At 43.1% G+C, this 14,996-nt stretch overlaps 2 protein-coding genes across 5 annotated transcripts in view; one reads left to right on the top strand and one right to left on the bottom strand.

The window, feature by feature from the left end:
- slit2 (slit homolog 2 (Drosophila)) overlaps positions 1-10,726 on the top strand; it is an 88,691-nt gene extending 77,965 nt beyond the window's left edge. For 2 of the 4 annotated variants that reach the window (XM_019876675.1, XM_019876673.1), the window contains 12 exons: positions 31-155; positions 266-363; positions 1,523-1,662; positions 2,777-2,800; positions 3,748-3,841; positions 4,071-4,208; positions 5,402-5,642; positions 5,732-5,862; positions 5,936-6,090; positions 6,360-6,714; positions 8,176-8,390; positions 9,196-10,726. In XM_019876675.1, coding sequence (XP_019732234.1) covers positions 31-155; positions 266-363; positions 1,523-1,662; positions 2,777-2,800; positions 3,748-3,841; positions 4,071-4,208; positions 5,402-5,642; positions 5,732-5,862; positions 5,936-6,090; positions 6,360-6,714; positions 8,176-8,390; positions 9,196-9,452 — 1,973 coding nt within the window. In that variant the 3' untranslated portion in view covers positions 9,453-10,726. Of the gene's footprint in view, positions 1-30; positions 156-265; positions 364-1,522; positions 1,663-2,776; positions 2,801-3,747; positions 3,842-4,070; positions 4,209-5,401; positions 5,643-5,731; positions 5,863-5,935; positions 6,091-6,359; positions 6,715-8,175; positions 8,391-8,610; positions 8,655-9,195 lie in introns of all 4 variants that reach the window. The other 2 variants (XM_019876676.1, XM_019876674.1) reach the window with 2 other exon arrangements.
- Positions 10,727-12,922: 2,196 nt separating this feature from the next.
- On the bottom strand, positions 12,923-14,987 carry LOC109519860 (GTPase IMAP family member 4-like). The gene is made up of 2 exons (XM_019876677.1): positions 14,667-14,987; positions 12,923-14,594 (listed from the first exon to the last, which is right to left on the bottom strand). Exons 1-2 carry the CDS (start codon positions 14,824-14,826, stop codon positions 13,126-13,128), a joined length of 1,629 nt encoding a protein of 542 aa, XP_019732236.1. The 5' UTR covers positions 14,827-14,987; the 3' UTR covers positions 12,923-13,125.
- Between the last annotated feature and the right edge of the window lie 9 nt (positions 14,988-14,996).

Here is a 14,996-nt window from a genome sequence, read left to right as displayed (position 1 = left end):
CGGTTCGTGTGATGTGTTTGCACCAAACAGGTCCAGTTGATATCAGCATCCAGGCTAAATGTGAGCCCTGCCTGTCCAGCCCGTGCAAGAACGACGGCACATGCTTCAATGACCCGGTGCACTACTACCGCTGCACCTGTCCCTATGGATTTAAGGTACACCCTGGGTCTTGAATATCTCATGAATAACCCAACAGATTAATGTCTTTGTGAATGTTGTGAAGATTTTTCATGATGAAAGACTGCTTTGCGGTTTATTTATAAAGGGCCAGAACTGTGAGGAGCCCATCCATGCCTGCATCGGTAATCCCTGTCAGAGTGGAGGAACTTGTCATCTAAAGGAAGGCGAAGGGAGTAGTTTCTGGTGAGATGCTTTTTTTCAAAATGCAGATTTTGGTCGTTATTAATACAGGAATTATAAAAAAGGCTGAAAATGAATAGGTTATTTCTTTAACCTCGGTGTTACAAAATTTGGGTCAAATGCAAAAAAAAGAAAAAAATCTGAATAAATTCAGCTCTCACGAGCTGATTTGCTTTCAATGTGGATTTTTGTCAGAATTTAATAGTAATAATAATAATTATTATTATTTTTATTATTATCACATCATTCGGCATTAAATCAGTTTTAAAACAACCAGAAACGCATAGTCAATCAAACCCAAAAAACTTACAGGACCAGAAGCATTTATTGTTTTTTTTTCTGACATCACATCCACTCTTCGCTGATTGGTTTATTTAGCTTTTTATTTGCTTGATTTCCTCCCACTTCCAGAATGCACTTGTTTCAACCGTGACCAGATTCGCTCGTTGATTTGGTGATTTACAGGAATTAAAACACAAGTTCCTTTTTTAAAGCATTGTTTCTTTCAACAGTATGTATGGCCGCTCACAGGGAGAAATTCACTTTCTCCTGATTTTGTCTCAGCTTCTCATCATGGGGACTACGATGAGCAGTCGGAATGCTAAGTGTAATTTCCAACTGCCTACATGGGCAATAAAACCACATGGAGCTCACATATGTATCACACCCTCTCCCTCGCCTTACTTTTTCTCACAAAATATTTTCATATGTTGTTTCATTTTGTTATCGTAAATTTTCCCCTTTGGCATTGGGGAGCTGTGGGTAGTCACAGTGAGAAGCTGAAACAAAATGAGATATTAATCCATCCATGCGGCATGAGAGCTTTTATTAGGCCCATAATATACTTCGCAGACTGCGCCCTTCGTTCGTTTGTGTGTGTGTGTGTGTGTGTGTGTGTGTGTGTGTGTGTGTGTGTGTGTGTGTGTGTGTGTGTGTGTGTGTGTGTGAACAGTACTTACAGATTCAAGGCACGCTCATGTCAACACAGTAATGGCTTTCTTCTGGGAATATGTAGATGATGCTGACAACGCAGTGTGTGTGTGTGTGTGTGTGTGTGTGTGTGTGTGTGTGTGTGTGTGTGTGTGTGTGTGTGTGTGTGTGTGTGCGCGCGCGCGTGCGTGCGTGCGTGCGTGTGCATGTGCGTGTGCGTGTTTTCTCGTAGGTGTGTGTGCCCCGAGGGCTTTGAGGGCGACTCTTGTGAGTTTAACATCGATGACTGTGAGGACAACGACTGTGAGAACAACTCGACATGCGTCGACGGAATCAACAACTACACATGCATGTGCTCACCAGAATACACAGGTAACAACACATGGCTCATGCCGTCTCCATGGTCACATGCACATTGACATCTGTACTCTCTTCCTGTGGTTCCCAACCTTGATTGAGCCAAGGCACATATTTTCCCCCCAAAATTGTTTTTTTTTTTTTTTTTTAATTACGGCTTATCAATGACAAAAAAGTCATAAAAAGAATTCATGTACAGCACAAAAATGGTTTATGCTTGCCTTCAATTAATACCTTAAATGATAATCGCAAAACAGTCTAATATCCCTTTAAACTAATCTTTCAATATTTCGAAATAAATGCAATGCAGAAGCGGTATGGTGGTCGACTGGTTAGCACGTTGACCTCACAGCGCAGAGGTTCAGGGTTCGATTCCGGCACCGGCCTCCCTGTGTGGAGTTTGCATGTTCTCCCCGTGCTTGTGTGGGTTTTTTCTGGGTACACCGGTTTCCTCCCACATTCCAAAAACGTACGTGGCAGGTTAATGGAACATTCCAAATTGTCCCTCGGTGTGAGTGTAAGTGCATCTAGGTGTGCCCTGCGATTGGCTGGCAACCAGTTCAGGGTGTCCCCTGCCTACTGCCCGACGACAGCTGGGATAGGCTCCAGCATGCCCCGTGACCCTTGTGAGGATAAAGCGGATTGGAAAATGAATGAATGAATAAATTGAATTACATCGCAAGCTTTTATAGGTCAAATTTAAAAGTAAAAAATGCAAATATCTCCAAAACCTATTGTGCTGGGAAAAAAGTCAAGACATCTGTGAAACTAGCGTCAACAATTTACATACAAGTTTAGGGACACAAAACCATCTCTGATTAAAATCTGCTGTTGACCAGTGGTATTTGCAGTAAATAAACAGTAATTTCCTGAGCAAATAACTGAAATTGGAGAATTTGCTACCATACCCGATGATCTCTCACAGCACACAATCGTGCCACGGCACAGTAGCTGGGAATCACTGCTCGACTCAGTTCTAACACTGCTCTGCTGTGTGTCTGCTTTAGCTTTGTGTTAATCACATGCGACTGCTGCTAACCTTTGTGGCGCTGTTCTCTCTCTGTCTCGCTGTCATTGTTTCTCATCTCGCTCTGCTTTCTGCCATCCGCCGTCTTTTCTGTGGTTGCAGCTGCCACCAATGAGGTGGAGAGAGGTTAGTTGGTTCTTCTCGCTGTCCCTCTCTCCCTCCTCCCTTCCTTTCAATGATTTAACAGCACTAATTGGAAATTTGAAATTCATTCAGGCACGTAATGCTCGTGCACTGTGTTCAAATTGCATGTCCTCAATCTCCAATTTTTTATTAAACTCGCACTTTTGTTTTCATTTTGGCTTGCTTCCGAATCCATATTTTGTACTGTTTAATACTGCTATTCAAATGACTAGCCTCCGGTGCAATTTTGATCATGCAATGGAAATGATTACCTCGTTGTAATGTGTTTTTACTGCAGTTCCATTATTTTGAGGTTTCATGTATGAACATTTCAGTGATCCCTCACGAAAGAAACGGCCATTCAAAATAACAGCCCACCGAAAGACAAGAACAAATTTACTTTCTATCTATCTATCTATCTATCTATCTATCTATCTATCTATCTATCTATCTATCTATCTATCTACCGGTATCTAGCTAGCTAGCTAGCTAGCTATATATTCTGTCAAAGTGATGCTTTATAAATTTTAGCATGAAAAGTTCTCAACAGGCATAAGTATCACACATCAGTGCACGTATCACAGACAGCTCCCCAAGTGATTTTATAATTATCCCCACTGTGGACGCGGTGCTGTCACGAGCTGTTTTATTCCCCCGTGATTTCTTTGAATCAATTTAAAGTTTTGAGTTTGAGGATGCACCAGGGAATTTCATCAGGGACATGACATTCCCAGAGATGAGATCATTTGTCAGACCTCTGCGTTAACCCTGCACACAAGAGAGTCGTCCATCAAACAAAACACACCCACACACACACACCCACACACACACACACACACACACACACACACACACACACACACACACACACACACTCAGTGCAGACGCATGTAGCTAGTGGCTTGTCAGAGTTGTTCGAGCTGAAAGTATGTCTGTGTGTTTGTTCCCAGGAGAGCTATGTGAAGAGAAACTGGATTTCTGTGCTCCCGAACTGAACCCATGTCAGCACAATTCAAAGTGCATACTGACCCCTCAGGGATACAAGTAAGTAGAAAAGACGTCCATGCCCATGCACACACACACACACAAACACAGCTACAAATAACTGGCATGGTTAACAGTGCCGTCTTATTCCTCTCCCACTGTCTTTGAGTAGTATGCTATTCTCAAAAAAAATAAATAAATAAAAATACAGGAAATAGCTGCTGAGTTTAAATGAGAGAAGTTGTAATGCAAGTGGGCAATCTGTCTGTGTGCGTGTGTGCGTCCCAAGGTGTGAGTGCAACCCAGGTTACATTGGAGAGCACTGCGAGCTGGACTATAACGACTGTGATGAAAATAAGTGTCAGAATGGCGGTCAGTGCATCGATGCCATCAACGGATACACCTGTGTCTGTCCGGAGGGCTACAGGTGAGGGACACAAATTCTCTTGTGCAGCCACCATCTTACATATAAATTAGAACGGCATCATAATCATATTTTGGGGTAAATTAGCAACTTTAAATGTGTTATTTTAATTTGGGATTCATTGACTAGCTATTGATTTGTTGGCAGTTACCAGGTCCTTTTCAAACTGGAGGAGGAGGGCTCCCCCTTGTGTTGATTCAGCAAAAAGCGGCTATATAGTGCCTGACATGATGTCTGTTGGTTGTATATTGAATCCGAACTCTTAATTTGCAGATGAATTTGCTTGCGTCAAAAAAGTAGTAAAAGTAGAAGCATTGATTCACTTCTTGTTCGAAGTAGAATTTGAAAAGTACAGGCTCTGAAATGTATATAAGGTACACAAGTAAAAATTAGTTCTTGCTGGCATTATACACAATGTTCACTTACTTGGCAAAATGGGGAAAAAATGATCAGCTCACAAAATAGTGCTAACGTTGGGAACACAATAACCCCCCCCCCAAAGAAAAAGCTAAATTAGCTATTGATAACTGAAAAAATACACCTTATCTGTTTGTGGTTTTTCAGATTAGATGAGACATTTTTCTTTACGGTGGAGTCTGGTGTTTTTTCGGCTGGCACAAAACACAATGCATTCACCACAAGCCATTTTCATCCCACAATTCTCTTAAATAAGGAAGGAGAATAATCTCAATATGAATCTGTTGTGCCATTGTTGTTACCGCTCCCTGGTTTTGGTTCTTCCAATTTTCTGCTGTTCCTGTTTTCCCACCTTGTAAATCCCCAGAATTGCAATCAACAAATCAATCAAAATTTCAACGGAAGTTGACTTTACCTCTCTTTGTTTACATCTTTTTCACACCTTGGAGGTTGAAAAAGCCTCTTTTCACCAAGTGAGAAATAGAGACTAGTACAGATTGATGATCTCAAATGTGAAGAGAATAAACATCATATGTTGTCACAAAAATAAATACTCAAGTATTGATGTCAGAAAATTGGACTGAAGTGCCATAACGAAGTAGTTTTAGTTTGTTACTTCCCACCACTGCAAGTCCTTATGTTATGAATGGTGAGACTTGTACTCATATAGGTGAGCATATACTCGAAATTAGCATTCTCTGCTCCAATTTGGTATTCTCGGCACGCAGTTCCTTAATGTATCTCCTTCATATGTATGACTGTGCGCATTTGTGTTGCAGTGGTTTATTCTGCGACTTGTCCCCACCAATGGTCCTTCCTCGCACCAGCCCCTGCGACAACCACGACTGCCTCAACGGGGCGCAGTGCGTCGTCATGGGAACCGACCCCCGCTGCCAATGTCTCCAAGGCTACGAGGGACAGCGCTGCGAGACGCTTGTCAGTGTCAACTTTGTGGACCGCAAGTCTTACCTGCAGCTTCCCTCCAATCTGATCTCACCGCAGACCAACATTAGCCTGCAGGTGCGGATGTCTTTCACGTTTATTGGGATTGTCAATTACCAGCTGATAACTTCTCATGGTTTCTCATAGCTATCCCGGTGTGTTTTCAGATTGCTACGGATGAGGATAGCGGAGTGTTATTATATAAGGGGGATAATGATCACATAGCAATGGAGCTTTATAGGGGACGCCTTCGGGTCAGCTATGATACTGGCTCTTACCCTCCCTCTGCCATATACAGGTATGTGGTGCACAAACCAACCAAAGTGCTCTCACTGACACGGCTCTTACATGACAGACTGTTTGTCCCGCAGTGTGGAGACAGTGAATGATGGCAGTTTCCACGCGGTGGAGTTGGTAGCATCAGACCAAACGTTGTCCCTGTCCATCGATGGGGGGGCACCTAAATCCATCAACTCCATCAGCAAACAGTCCACACTCAACATCGACTCCCCGCTATATCTGGGAGGTAAGAACAAAACCTGTCGGACCAACACACACTCACAGGTTTCTTTATTCAAAAGACATTCAGGCAAAGCTAATGATACGTTCTTTTGACTGGCATCGTGTATTCATTGAACAATATGCTTATTATTGTGATTATAGTTTGGATTGAACCGCATGGTATCAAACTGAGAGGACGATAATATTTTGCTGCTCTGATACTGTACCCCTCTAACAGCGTAAATCACACTTTACTCCTGACGCATGGTTGAAATGTGTTGAAATGCGTTCCAGGTATGCCAGAGCGTGCCTCAGCATTTGGAGGTCTGTCAGCCCTGCAGCACAGCTCAGGTGGACGAAATGGCACCAGCTTCCACGGCTGTCTCCGGAACCTCTACATCAACGGGAAACTCCAGGACCTCGGAGCGGGGCTGGGGTCTGGAGCTGCGGATGCCGGGGCTGCACGGAGCACCACTCGACAGTGGCTCGGTCAAGGGGTGGAGCCTGGTTGCCAGCCCTGCCAGAGAGGGGCCTGCGTGCAGGGGGACTGTCACCCGACGGGACATCGCGGATTTACCTGCACCTGCCACCCGGGCTGGACGGGACCAGTTTGCGACCAGCAAGTCAACAACCCTTGTGATGGCAACAAGTGAGTTGGGCAGTTTGCTGAATATAGAACACTTGAATTTCATTTCACTGACCTCATTTTATGACATCACTCTTAGAAATAAATGTTGAATTTCATTTCACTGACCTCATTTTATGACATCGCTCTTAGAAATAAATTTTTAGTTTATTGTTGAAGCGGGGCTGGGGTCGGGAGCTGCGGATGCCGGGGCTGCACGGAGCACCACTCGACAGTGGCTCGGTCAAGGGGTGGAGCCTGGTTGCCAGCCCTGCCAGAGAGGGGCCTGCGTGCAGGGGGACTGTCACCCGACGGGACATCGCGGATTTACCTGCACCTGCCACCCGGGCTGGACGGGACCAGTTTGCGACCAGCAAGTCAACAACCCTTGTGATGGCAACAAGTGAGTTGGGCAGTTTGCTGAATATAGAACACTTGAATTTCATTTCACTGACCTCATTTTATGACATCACTCTTAGAAATAAATGGTTTATTGAAGCACGTGCGTCGCAAACTCTCCATGGCTGTGTTCCGAATCATTCACTGATTGCCTACTTCTTAGTCACTCTGTTCAGATTTTTGCATAGAGCCGACATCACCTTCTAATACTGAACAAATACAGACATTGAAAAAAAATAATTTTATGTCAATCCACGTTGTAATGTGTTGCTCTGCTTTGTATTTTGATGTTTTTGCACGGCAACTCATGAATTGTCTTGTATGGAAAATCAAACAACACCGTCATAAAAGCTCGTCCCTCAATCGAGACGTATGAGCAACTGATCATTTGGAGAGGAAGCAGCCATAAAGCAATGCAGTTAGATCTGCGCCTGGCTTCAAAATTTGGTAACACTACCGGGGCGTGGGCTGAATTAAAACGACTGGCGCCTCACAGTCGCTGTGTTCTCACAGACCAATTTCTCTGGACACACCGATTTAAGCAAGCTTTCGTCGCCCTTTTCATGCACATTACAGTGTGTCAGGGATGACAAGAAGCTTGAACTCTTGAAATGGAATAGTCAGTCGAGATTTTCTTAGGACAAGGAAAACTAGCAGGAGCCTGGGGTAAGCGACATCTGACAACTTCAACATACCGGAACTGTACTTCCATGGGCCAATTACTTTCGTACTTACCGGTACCCATTTAGATAGGGCTGTGGCGCCATCTTATGGCATTTCGGAAAGAGTACAAAAACCTCGGATGGGTATTTTTACTCATGTTATGGCAGTTTGACCCCAACCAGAAAAAAAAAACTGTTTAATCCCATACGGCTATTCACTTGTTCCAACCTCCAGGAAACAGTTGAACTTGGTGAAGAAGTTTTGGCAAGGGTCCTGATTGAAGATGCGTTCATTTTCAATGTTAGAAAAATAGCAACAAATTCAATGGTAGTTTGTCTTCAGTTAACAGTTGGGCCTGTTCTCTGCTCAGTGGCATTCTGATGAACATGTTTTGTGCCATTTTTTTTTTTTTTTAATCTCCAGGTGTATTCACGGCACCTGCCTGGCCATCAACTCCTACTCTTACTCCTGCCGCTGCCAGCCCGGGTTCAGCGGCGTTCTCTGTGACGAGCAGGACCAGGAAGCAACCAATCCCTGCGGCCTGTCGCGCTGTAAACACGGCAAATGCAGAGTGTCAGGACTGGGCAAAGCATACTGCGAGTGTAACAGCGGATACACCGGAGAGGCATGCGATAAAGGTGGCGTTCATAATTTGGTGCTTGTTGACATTGACAAAATAACGCATGCAGTGGACTCTGTAATGAGCCTTCTCAATCTCAAACTTATCTATGGGTTTTTATTCAAAAGAAAATCCCTCCGAAACAGCTGCTCGGTTCACCGTTTGGCATGTGTGTGCATCTAACAATGTTTCTTTTTTTCTGCATTTAACACTTCTATCGCCTTGCTTTTCCAAATCAGCTTCACCTGATCTTCCGCTTAACCCCACACGAGGGGTCATTCAGGTGAGACTACATGGTCTGATTTTTTTTTTTTTTTTTTAATCCTCCCATGTAGTTTCTACAGGGTCCATCCACTGCATTTTTTTCCTAACATGTTTTGTTTCATATTGTGAGCATCTTGTTATTTTTAAATGACATACAATAACATTATAAAAAGGAATTTCCATGATCCATTAAAATTTACCGATCTATCAATTGATATGTTGTAGGTTATACTGGATACAAAAGGAGAGAAGAATTTCTCTCCGAATGTTCTGAACTCCTTTTTCAGTGCAAGTGACTGAACGGAATAATGCTGTTTGAATAGCAAACGTCTGAGTTCAACTCCAGACATTTTGCAACCGTTAATTTTATCCCACTGAAGCAATTCATGTTCAAGAAAACAGTCTTTTCAAGTCTTTGTCCTTTCATTTAACATGCTTTTCATTTCTTAATATTGGCTCCATATTTTCCGTGTTGTTTTGTTCCATTCAAATCCACTTTTGATGCCATTTCTTTAATGTTGGACCACATAGTGGATAATGGACGTTCTATTTTTTTGCAGAGGTGGCCTGCAGAGGGGAACGGGTCCGAGATGTCTACCAGAGACAGCAAGGCTACGCGGCGTGCCAAACCCAGGAGAAGGTCTCCCGTCTAGAGTGCAGGGGCAGCTGCCTGGGGGGAGCAGAAGGACAAGGGACCTGCTGCACCCCGCTCCGCAGCAAACGCAGGAAATACACCTTCCAGTGCACTGACGGTTCCTCTTTTGTTCAGGAAGTGGAGAAAATTGTCAAATGCGGCTGTACAAAGTGTTTCACATAAAAAAACAAAAAACAAAAAGACTTTTCTCTTTGCAAGATATGTTTTGTGTACCTGCCCGCCTTACTTGCTTCCCATCTCCTTCTTTGAGACCCTCAGTTTTTTTTTAAAAAACCCTGAAAAAAAAGAAGCACCCCAGTTTCTTTCTTTGTCAGTGCTTGGACTGATGATTGATGCTTCCTCGGTGGGGATGTTGAATTGTATTGTAAAGTACAAAAACAGACTTATTTTTTATTATGAAGTGGAGAAAAAGACAAAAAAAAAGTTGACTTTTTCCTTGCATCTACTTCGTTTCATTGATCATGGTGACTCAGATGACTCCGTCAAAGTCTCTTCCCTGGAGGATCCACACGTCTCTGGCGTCTACCCGAAGACTTCCGAGGCATTCTCCGAGAGTTGTGTGTCGTAGGGGAAACCTGAATTGGTCGTATCATAGACTCACCACCACACATGAGACTGTGTACACAATCCTCAAAACTCTTTCACACAGCTACTGAACAACACTCTCACCCATAGAAGAGTTATTTGTTACCCTCCAGGTTCAATACACAATACAGTACTCCCCAGTCATGAGTATTTATTGTATCATAAATACCCGTACTTAAGTAGGTCTTCCCCCATGTATCAATTTTGATTCTTTTAATATATATTAATTTATATTTGTCCTTATTTTTGTATTAAAATGACATAATCTGTCCAGATAGTTGAACTAACATAATGGTGTCCTTTATTTTTTTTTGTTGGAGAAGTTGGTTTTGTTTGTTTGTTTGTTTGATTGTTTTTGGAATCTATTGTGCTTGCCAGAGACCTTTGTTACATTTTAATCTGTAAATGTGACGTGAGGACGGTGTATATTTTTGTCACGTTTCCTGAGAGTTTGTACTGTGCCATGACCAGAAAGTCTTTATATTAGAGTATACGAAAGAAAGATCTTGTGAGTAGCATTGACCCTTAAGGATGCCTAGAACTGTTTTTACCTTTTTAACAAATTTATGCTTAAAGGATACTGTGACTTTTTCTAAATGAAACTACTTTGTTAGCCCCTCGGTCTCCGATGTTTAACATGTTGCTGCTAAGTTTTGTACCGTAGACTTGGATCCTGATCTGTATGTTATATAGAATCTCCTGCTCCGACTGTACGGGGCCTCTTGTGTAACAGATAAACATGTTCCCCACCTCTACACGTGTGCATTGTGCTTTCTAGGTCCCGTCTCTATCCCCAGACTAATGTCAGTTACCTGACTGATGTTTGTTAATTAAAACCAATATTTACCTCACACTCTTTATCTCTGGCTTTGTTTGTCACAATAATCAATCCCGGTCAAAGACTTTCTTTCAGAATTAGATAAACAAAATTGAATTGATCATATCTGTAATATTAATTATCGACGATGAAAAAAAACAGCAAGATCCTGATCATTTGAATCAGGTGTGCTGGTGGAGGGAAACATTTAAAAACATGTAGGTGCCTGTAAATTTCACTTCTGCCCACTCCTTAGGGCCGGGGTGCACGTTCCGTCGATCGCGATCGACCGGTAAACTGCAGACTATTCCCGAATTATCGCGAGGATTGTAGGGGGCGGGGGGAGGGGGCAACAACCCAAAGCATTTGTGTGTCTGTGTGCGTGTTATTAACATAATATATTTTTGTGTTAGTGCACACTGCACCCTTAGCATCCCATCGGTCTGACTTTCACAAAAAGTATTGTAAAAATAAAATTAAAAAGCAGGTCACCTTTAACGTACGGTGGCGCGTGACCTGCATCACCGGAAGTTGTTACCGGTCAGCAGTCTGCAATTACAGCTTGAAATCACAGCTGTGGCGCTCTATTTTTTTATTGCTATTGTTTTTCTCATTCAGAGTTTGTTTCATGTGCAATTCACCGAGAGCACTGGCAAAGAATGGGAATCTGGAGGACCGAGAGAACCTTTCTAAAACGGTACACGTGAGCTACGATCGTTCACACGCTGCAAAAGTGCGTCCCATGCCTCCGAGTCAGGTCTCTTCTAAGGTAAACAGTGATTGCTTTTCACAAACTCATAAACTTTTATGTCTACTTATTTTTCTGTTTAGTTCTTCTTCGGGGCCGTTATGGCTGTTGCTCATCGGGGCATGCGTGTGTAAATGCGTATGCGCATGTGCATTAACGGGTAGATCGCGGGAGGTTGGTTGGTCAAAAAGTACATCTTTGGTTAAAAAAAAATGTTGGGCACGGCTGCTTTAGGGCATTGTTAGGTTCAGGGGTTTTTAATTCTGTTTTCCATCTCTCCCTGCTGCAAAACACTTTATTCAAACGATCAGGACTGTTAGCCAGCTTCTGCAGAACACAGCTTGGCTTTTGCCACAGGTGCATCCGCTGGTAAATGTTATCTTGGTATTATCGATGGACATTTGATTAACTGAGATTATAAAAACAATTCTTCAATTAGAGCATCAATATCTAGCTTCAAAGAATTGTGTCTGTTAACAGGAAGCATTAACAGTGAGATGCATCCAATTTTTGTGTGTTGCTGAAAAAAATAGGTGCATTTGACAGTGTGATGTATGTGTTTTTATTTTTGGGGGGATCCTATTCTTATTTAAAGCAGACTTGCACTGATGTAAATGTTCGAAATGACTACATCAACTACACTCCCCCCCCCCCAAAAAAAGAGTATAGTTCAATATGGTAGCATAAAGTCAAATCAAACCACAGCATTCTTTCAGTGAAGCTAACAGGTGCAACAAAAATTATGCAATGATTTAACCTTAAATGATTTGAGCACATTTGTTATTTGAGAAGTGTGGATCAAACTGGTAGCTCTTCACATTAAAGCACGTGTCAAACTCAAGGCCCGCCACATCATTTTATGCGGCACGCGAAAGCAAATCAAAGCTTAACTTTCATGATGCTTGCTAAAATCGCTGCCAAAATTTTAAATTCTCATTTATAATAAATAACAGTGATACTGTGAGCATTTTCTTGTGACCAAACCCCTCATTACAGTAAGTTAAACAAAAAGTGTATACGCCGTTATTCTTGACTTCTTCATATGGTTTCAGTCATAACGGCCCTCCAAGTGAAACGGTCACTAAAATGTGGCTCGCGCCAAAAATGAGTTCTACGCCCCTGCATTAAAGGAACTATGCGGCCAGGATAACCCATTTTTCACTCGAAAACTCTCTTTTTTTGATCAGGTAAGTTAAACTAGCTTGTATTTTCACTTGTGTCCGTTTGCTTTGGAGAAATTAGTAAATAACCAACTAATCTTGGAACACTTCTTCCTCCTCTGTAATAAGGACACAACCCGCTTCACTTTCATGTCCCCCCCAACCCCCATATATTGGTGTAACGTCAGCGGAAGAGCTGGACACAATCGGTACAGTCTAAATCACTATAATATTTATAAATAGTAATCAAATAAACACCCAGCTGCACCGAAAAGCCAGGCGCTCAGTTTGGCAACTCATGCGTGGTCAGCGTCAGCTTATCGATTTTTGAAAAAATCTTTTTTTATTGATTTTTTATTTTTTTTTTTTTAAGATCATTTTGATGACTTCATCAGTGTGTGGATACTGATCAAATGTTTTCAATCAACAACAATCATTCCGTTTTCTAGATCAAAAAGTACACACAGGAAGTTGCTGAATTTATGAACTGTTGAAGAATTACTTGTTAGTAGAGGTATGAATTAGTTACTGCACAGAACATGAATTCCTGGCAAGCTGCAAAGATGCGTTGAGCCCCATTAGTCCCATTTCCTGTACAAATCCAGTCACATGCATCACAGTGCTGTGCTGCGACTCACTTTTTTTCTTGATTGTCACGTTGCTCAGCAGTGAAGAACACACGGAACATTCTTCTCTCTCACTCCCTCCCAACGGCCTCTTGACGTTCGCTTCCTGGCGAATATATTCATCGGTCTTCACCTTGAGGAGTTTGAGCTGCTGCATGAGGGATTCTATATTTATTTTGTCCGCTCTGAGTTTTTCCATTTGTGTCGCCCATTCGTCCCCTCCCTGGCGTTTGAGCAAATCCTCCATTTGCTTCTTCCGCTCCCTTTGCTCCTTGCTCCTCTCCTCCAAACTTTGGAAGAGTTGATCCAGCTGCCTTTGCAAAGTTTCTCTCTTCATTTCTTCTATCTGTCTGATATCCATTTCTTTCCTTTCATTTTCCCCATGATGTATTTTTGTCATCGCTTTCATATCATGTCTTAGATTCTTCTCCCTCACTGCTGCTTCCACAAGTATGTTGGTAACTGGTTCCAAACCGTCTTGGGGAGCGTCTCTCCTCTCCTCCTCCTCCATTTGGATTGGCATCTCCTGAATCTCTTTCCCCTCGAAACCTATCCGTTTCTCGTCCTCGTTCTCCAGCTCGAATTGTTTCTTCAGCTCCTCCACCCCCCTTTCCCTGTGCTGAAGATTCTCAAGATCTTTTTCATACCTCACTTTCATTTCTTCCACATGCTTCTTTTTTTGCTGCTTCTCTTTGCGACCCAGCAAACGCCGCTCTTCCTGCTGCACGCAGGCCAAATCCTCCTCGGAACTCTGAAGCATCTTGCTGGTGTAGCAAGTTCCGCCGTTATCCTTCATCATGCGGTCCACAATGGCAAGCAGCTCAGTTACCTGCTCCTTGCTCCCGGAGCTCTGGTTGTTGAAGACACAGTACCTCCCGCCACATTCTGTCACCAGTTCCTCCAGATATGGGCACATGTCTATCATACACTGCTTCACTGAACCTGGATCTTCCAGGCAGTCTCCATGTGTAAAAACCACAATGGACAATCGTAGAGCATGAGGACCAAGGACCTGTTTGAACTGGTGCACCGCCTCTTTCTCCTCCTGAGTGAACCGCGAGATCCGAATGATGAGGAGAAAGACATGTGGCCCCGGGAAGAGGAGACTAACAGACTTCCTTAACTCTCTCTGCACCTCCTTCAGAGTCTGGGATGTGTCCAGAATTCCCGGAGTGTCCAAGAGCACCAGGTGCTTTCCGCAGACTTCTCCGCAGGCCCTCCGAGACCGCTGGGTGATCGAACAGCTGCTGACTTTGGCATCAAAGTGTCTACGGCCCAGGATAAAGTTGGCAGTGGAGCTTTTTCCACTGCCGGTTTTCCCCAGCAGAACCAATCGCACCTCTGACAAGGAGGACGATGACTTTCCACCTGGATTTGAAATTCATTTGGGAGCAGTTTTTGAGTTGTTCAAATTGAAGGAGAAAGTGACAAAACACGTACCTGTCTTTGTCTTTGGAGACGCTTGCTTGCTAGAGGATGACATGCTGTTTCTTGGTTGCTTGCCAATATGAACGAAGAGCAACAACACATTGCTGTAAAGGTCTGCCTTATGTTTGTGCGTAGGGTCAGTGACACAACAAAGCCCTCTTGTCATCAGCATGATTCAATCTTGAGCAATAGTTCGTCAACCCAACATTTCTTATCCGCAGATTACAGTTCAGGACAATGGTCTGATTGAATTTGAGCCCGAGTAAAGTAATAGTTCAATGGGAAGCAACTGAATCGAGTTCATTCTGTCTCTTACTCATAAGTGAACTTGTTGGTTTCGTT

This window comes from Hippocampus comes, unplaced genomic scaffold (genome assembly GCF_001891065.2).
Source record: "Hippocampus comes isolate QL1 unplaced genomic scaffold, H_comes_QL1_v1.1 scaffold51, whole genome shotgun sequence".
NCBI lineage: Eukaryota > Metazoa > Chordata > Actinopteri > Syngnathiformes > Syngnathidae > Hippocampus > Hippocampus comes.
Note: the sequence above shows the minus strand (reverse complement) of the source record. Positions and strands in the feature narration are given on the sequence as shown.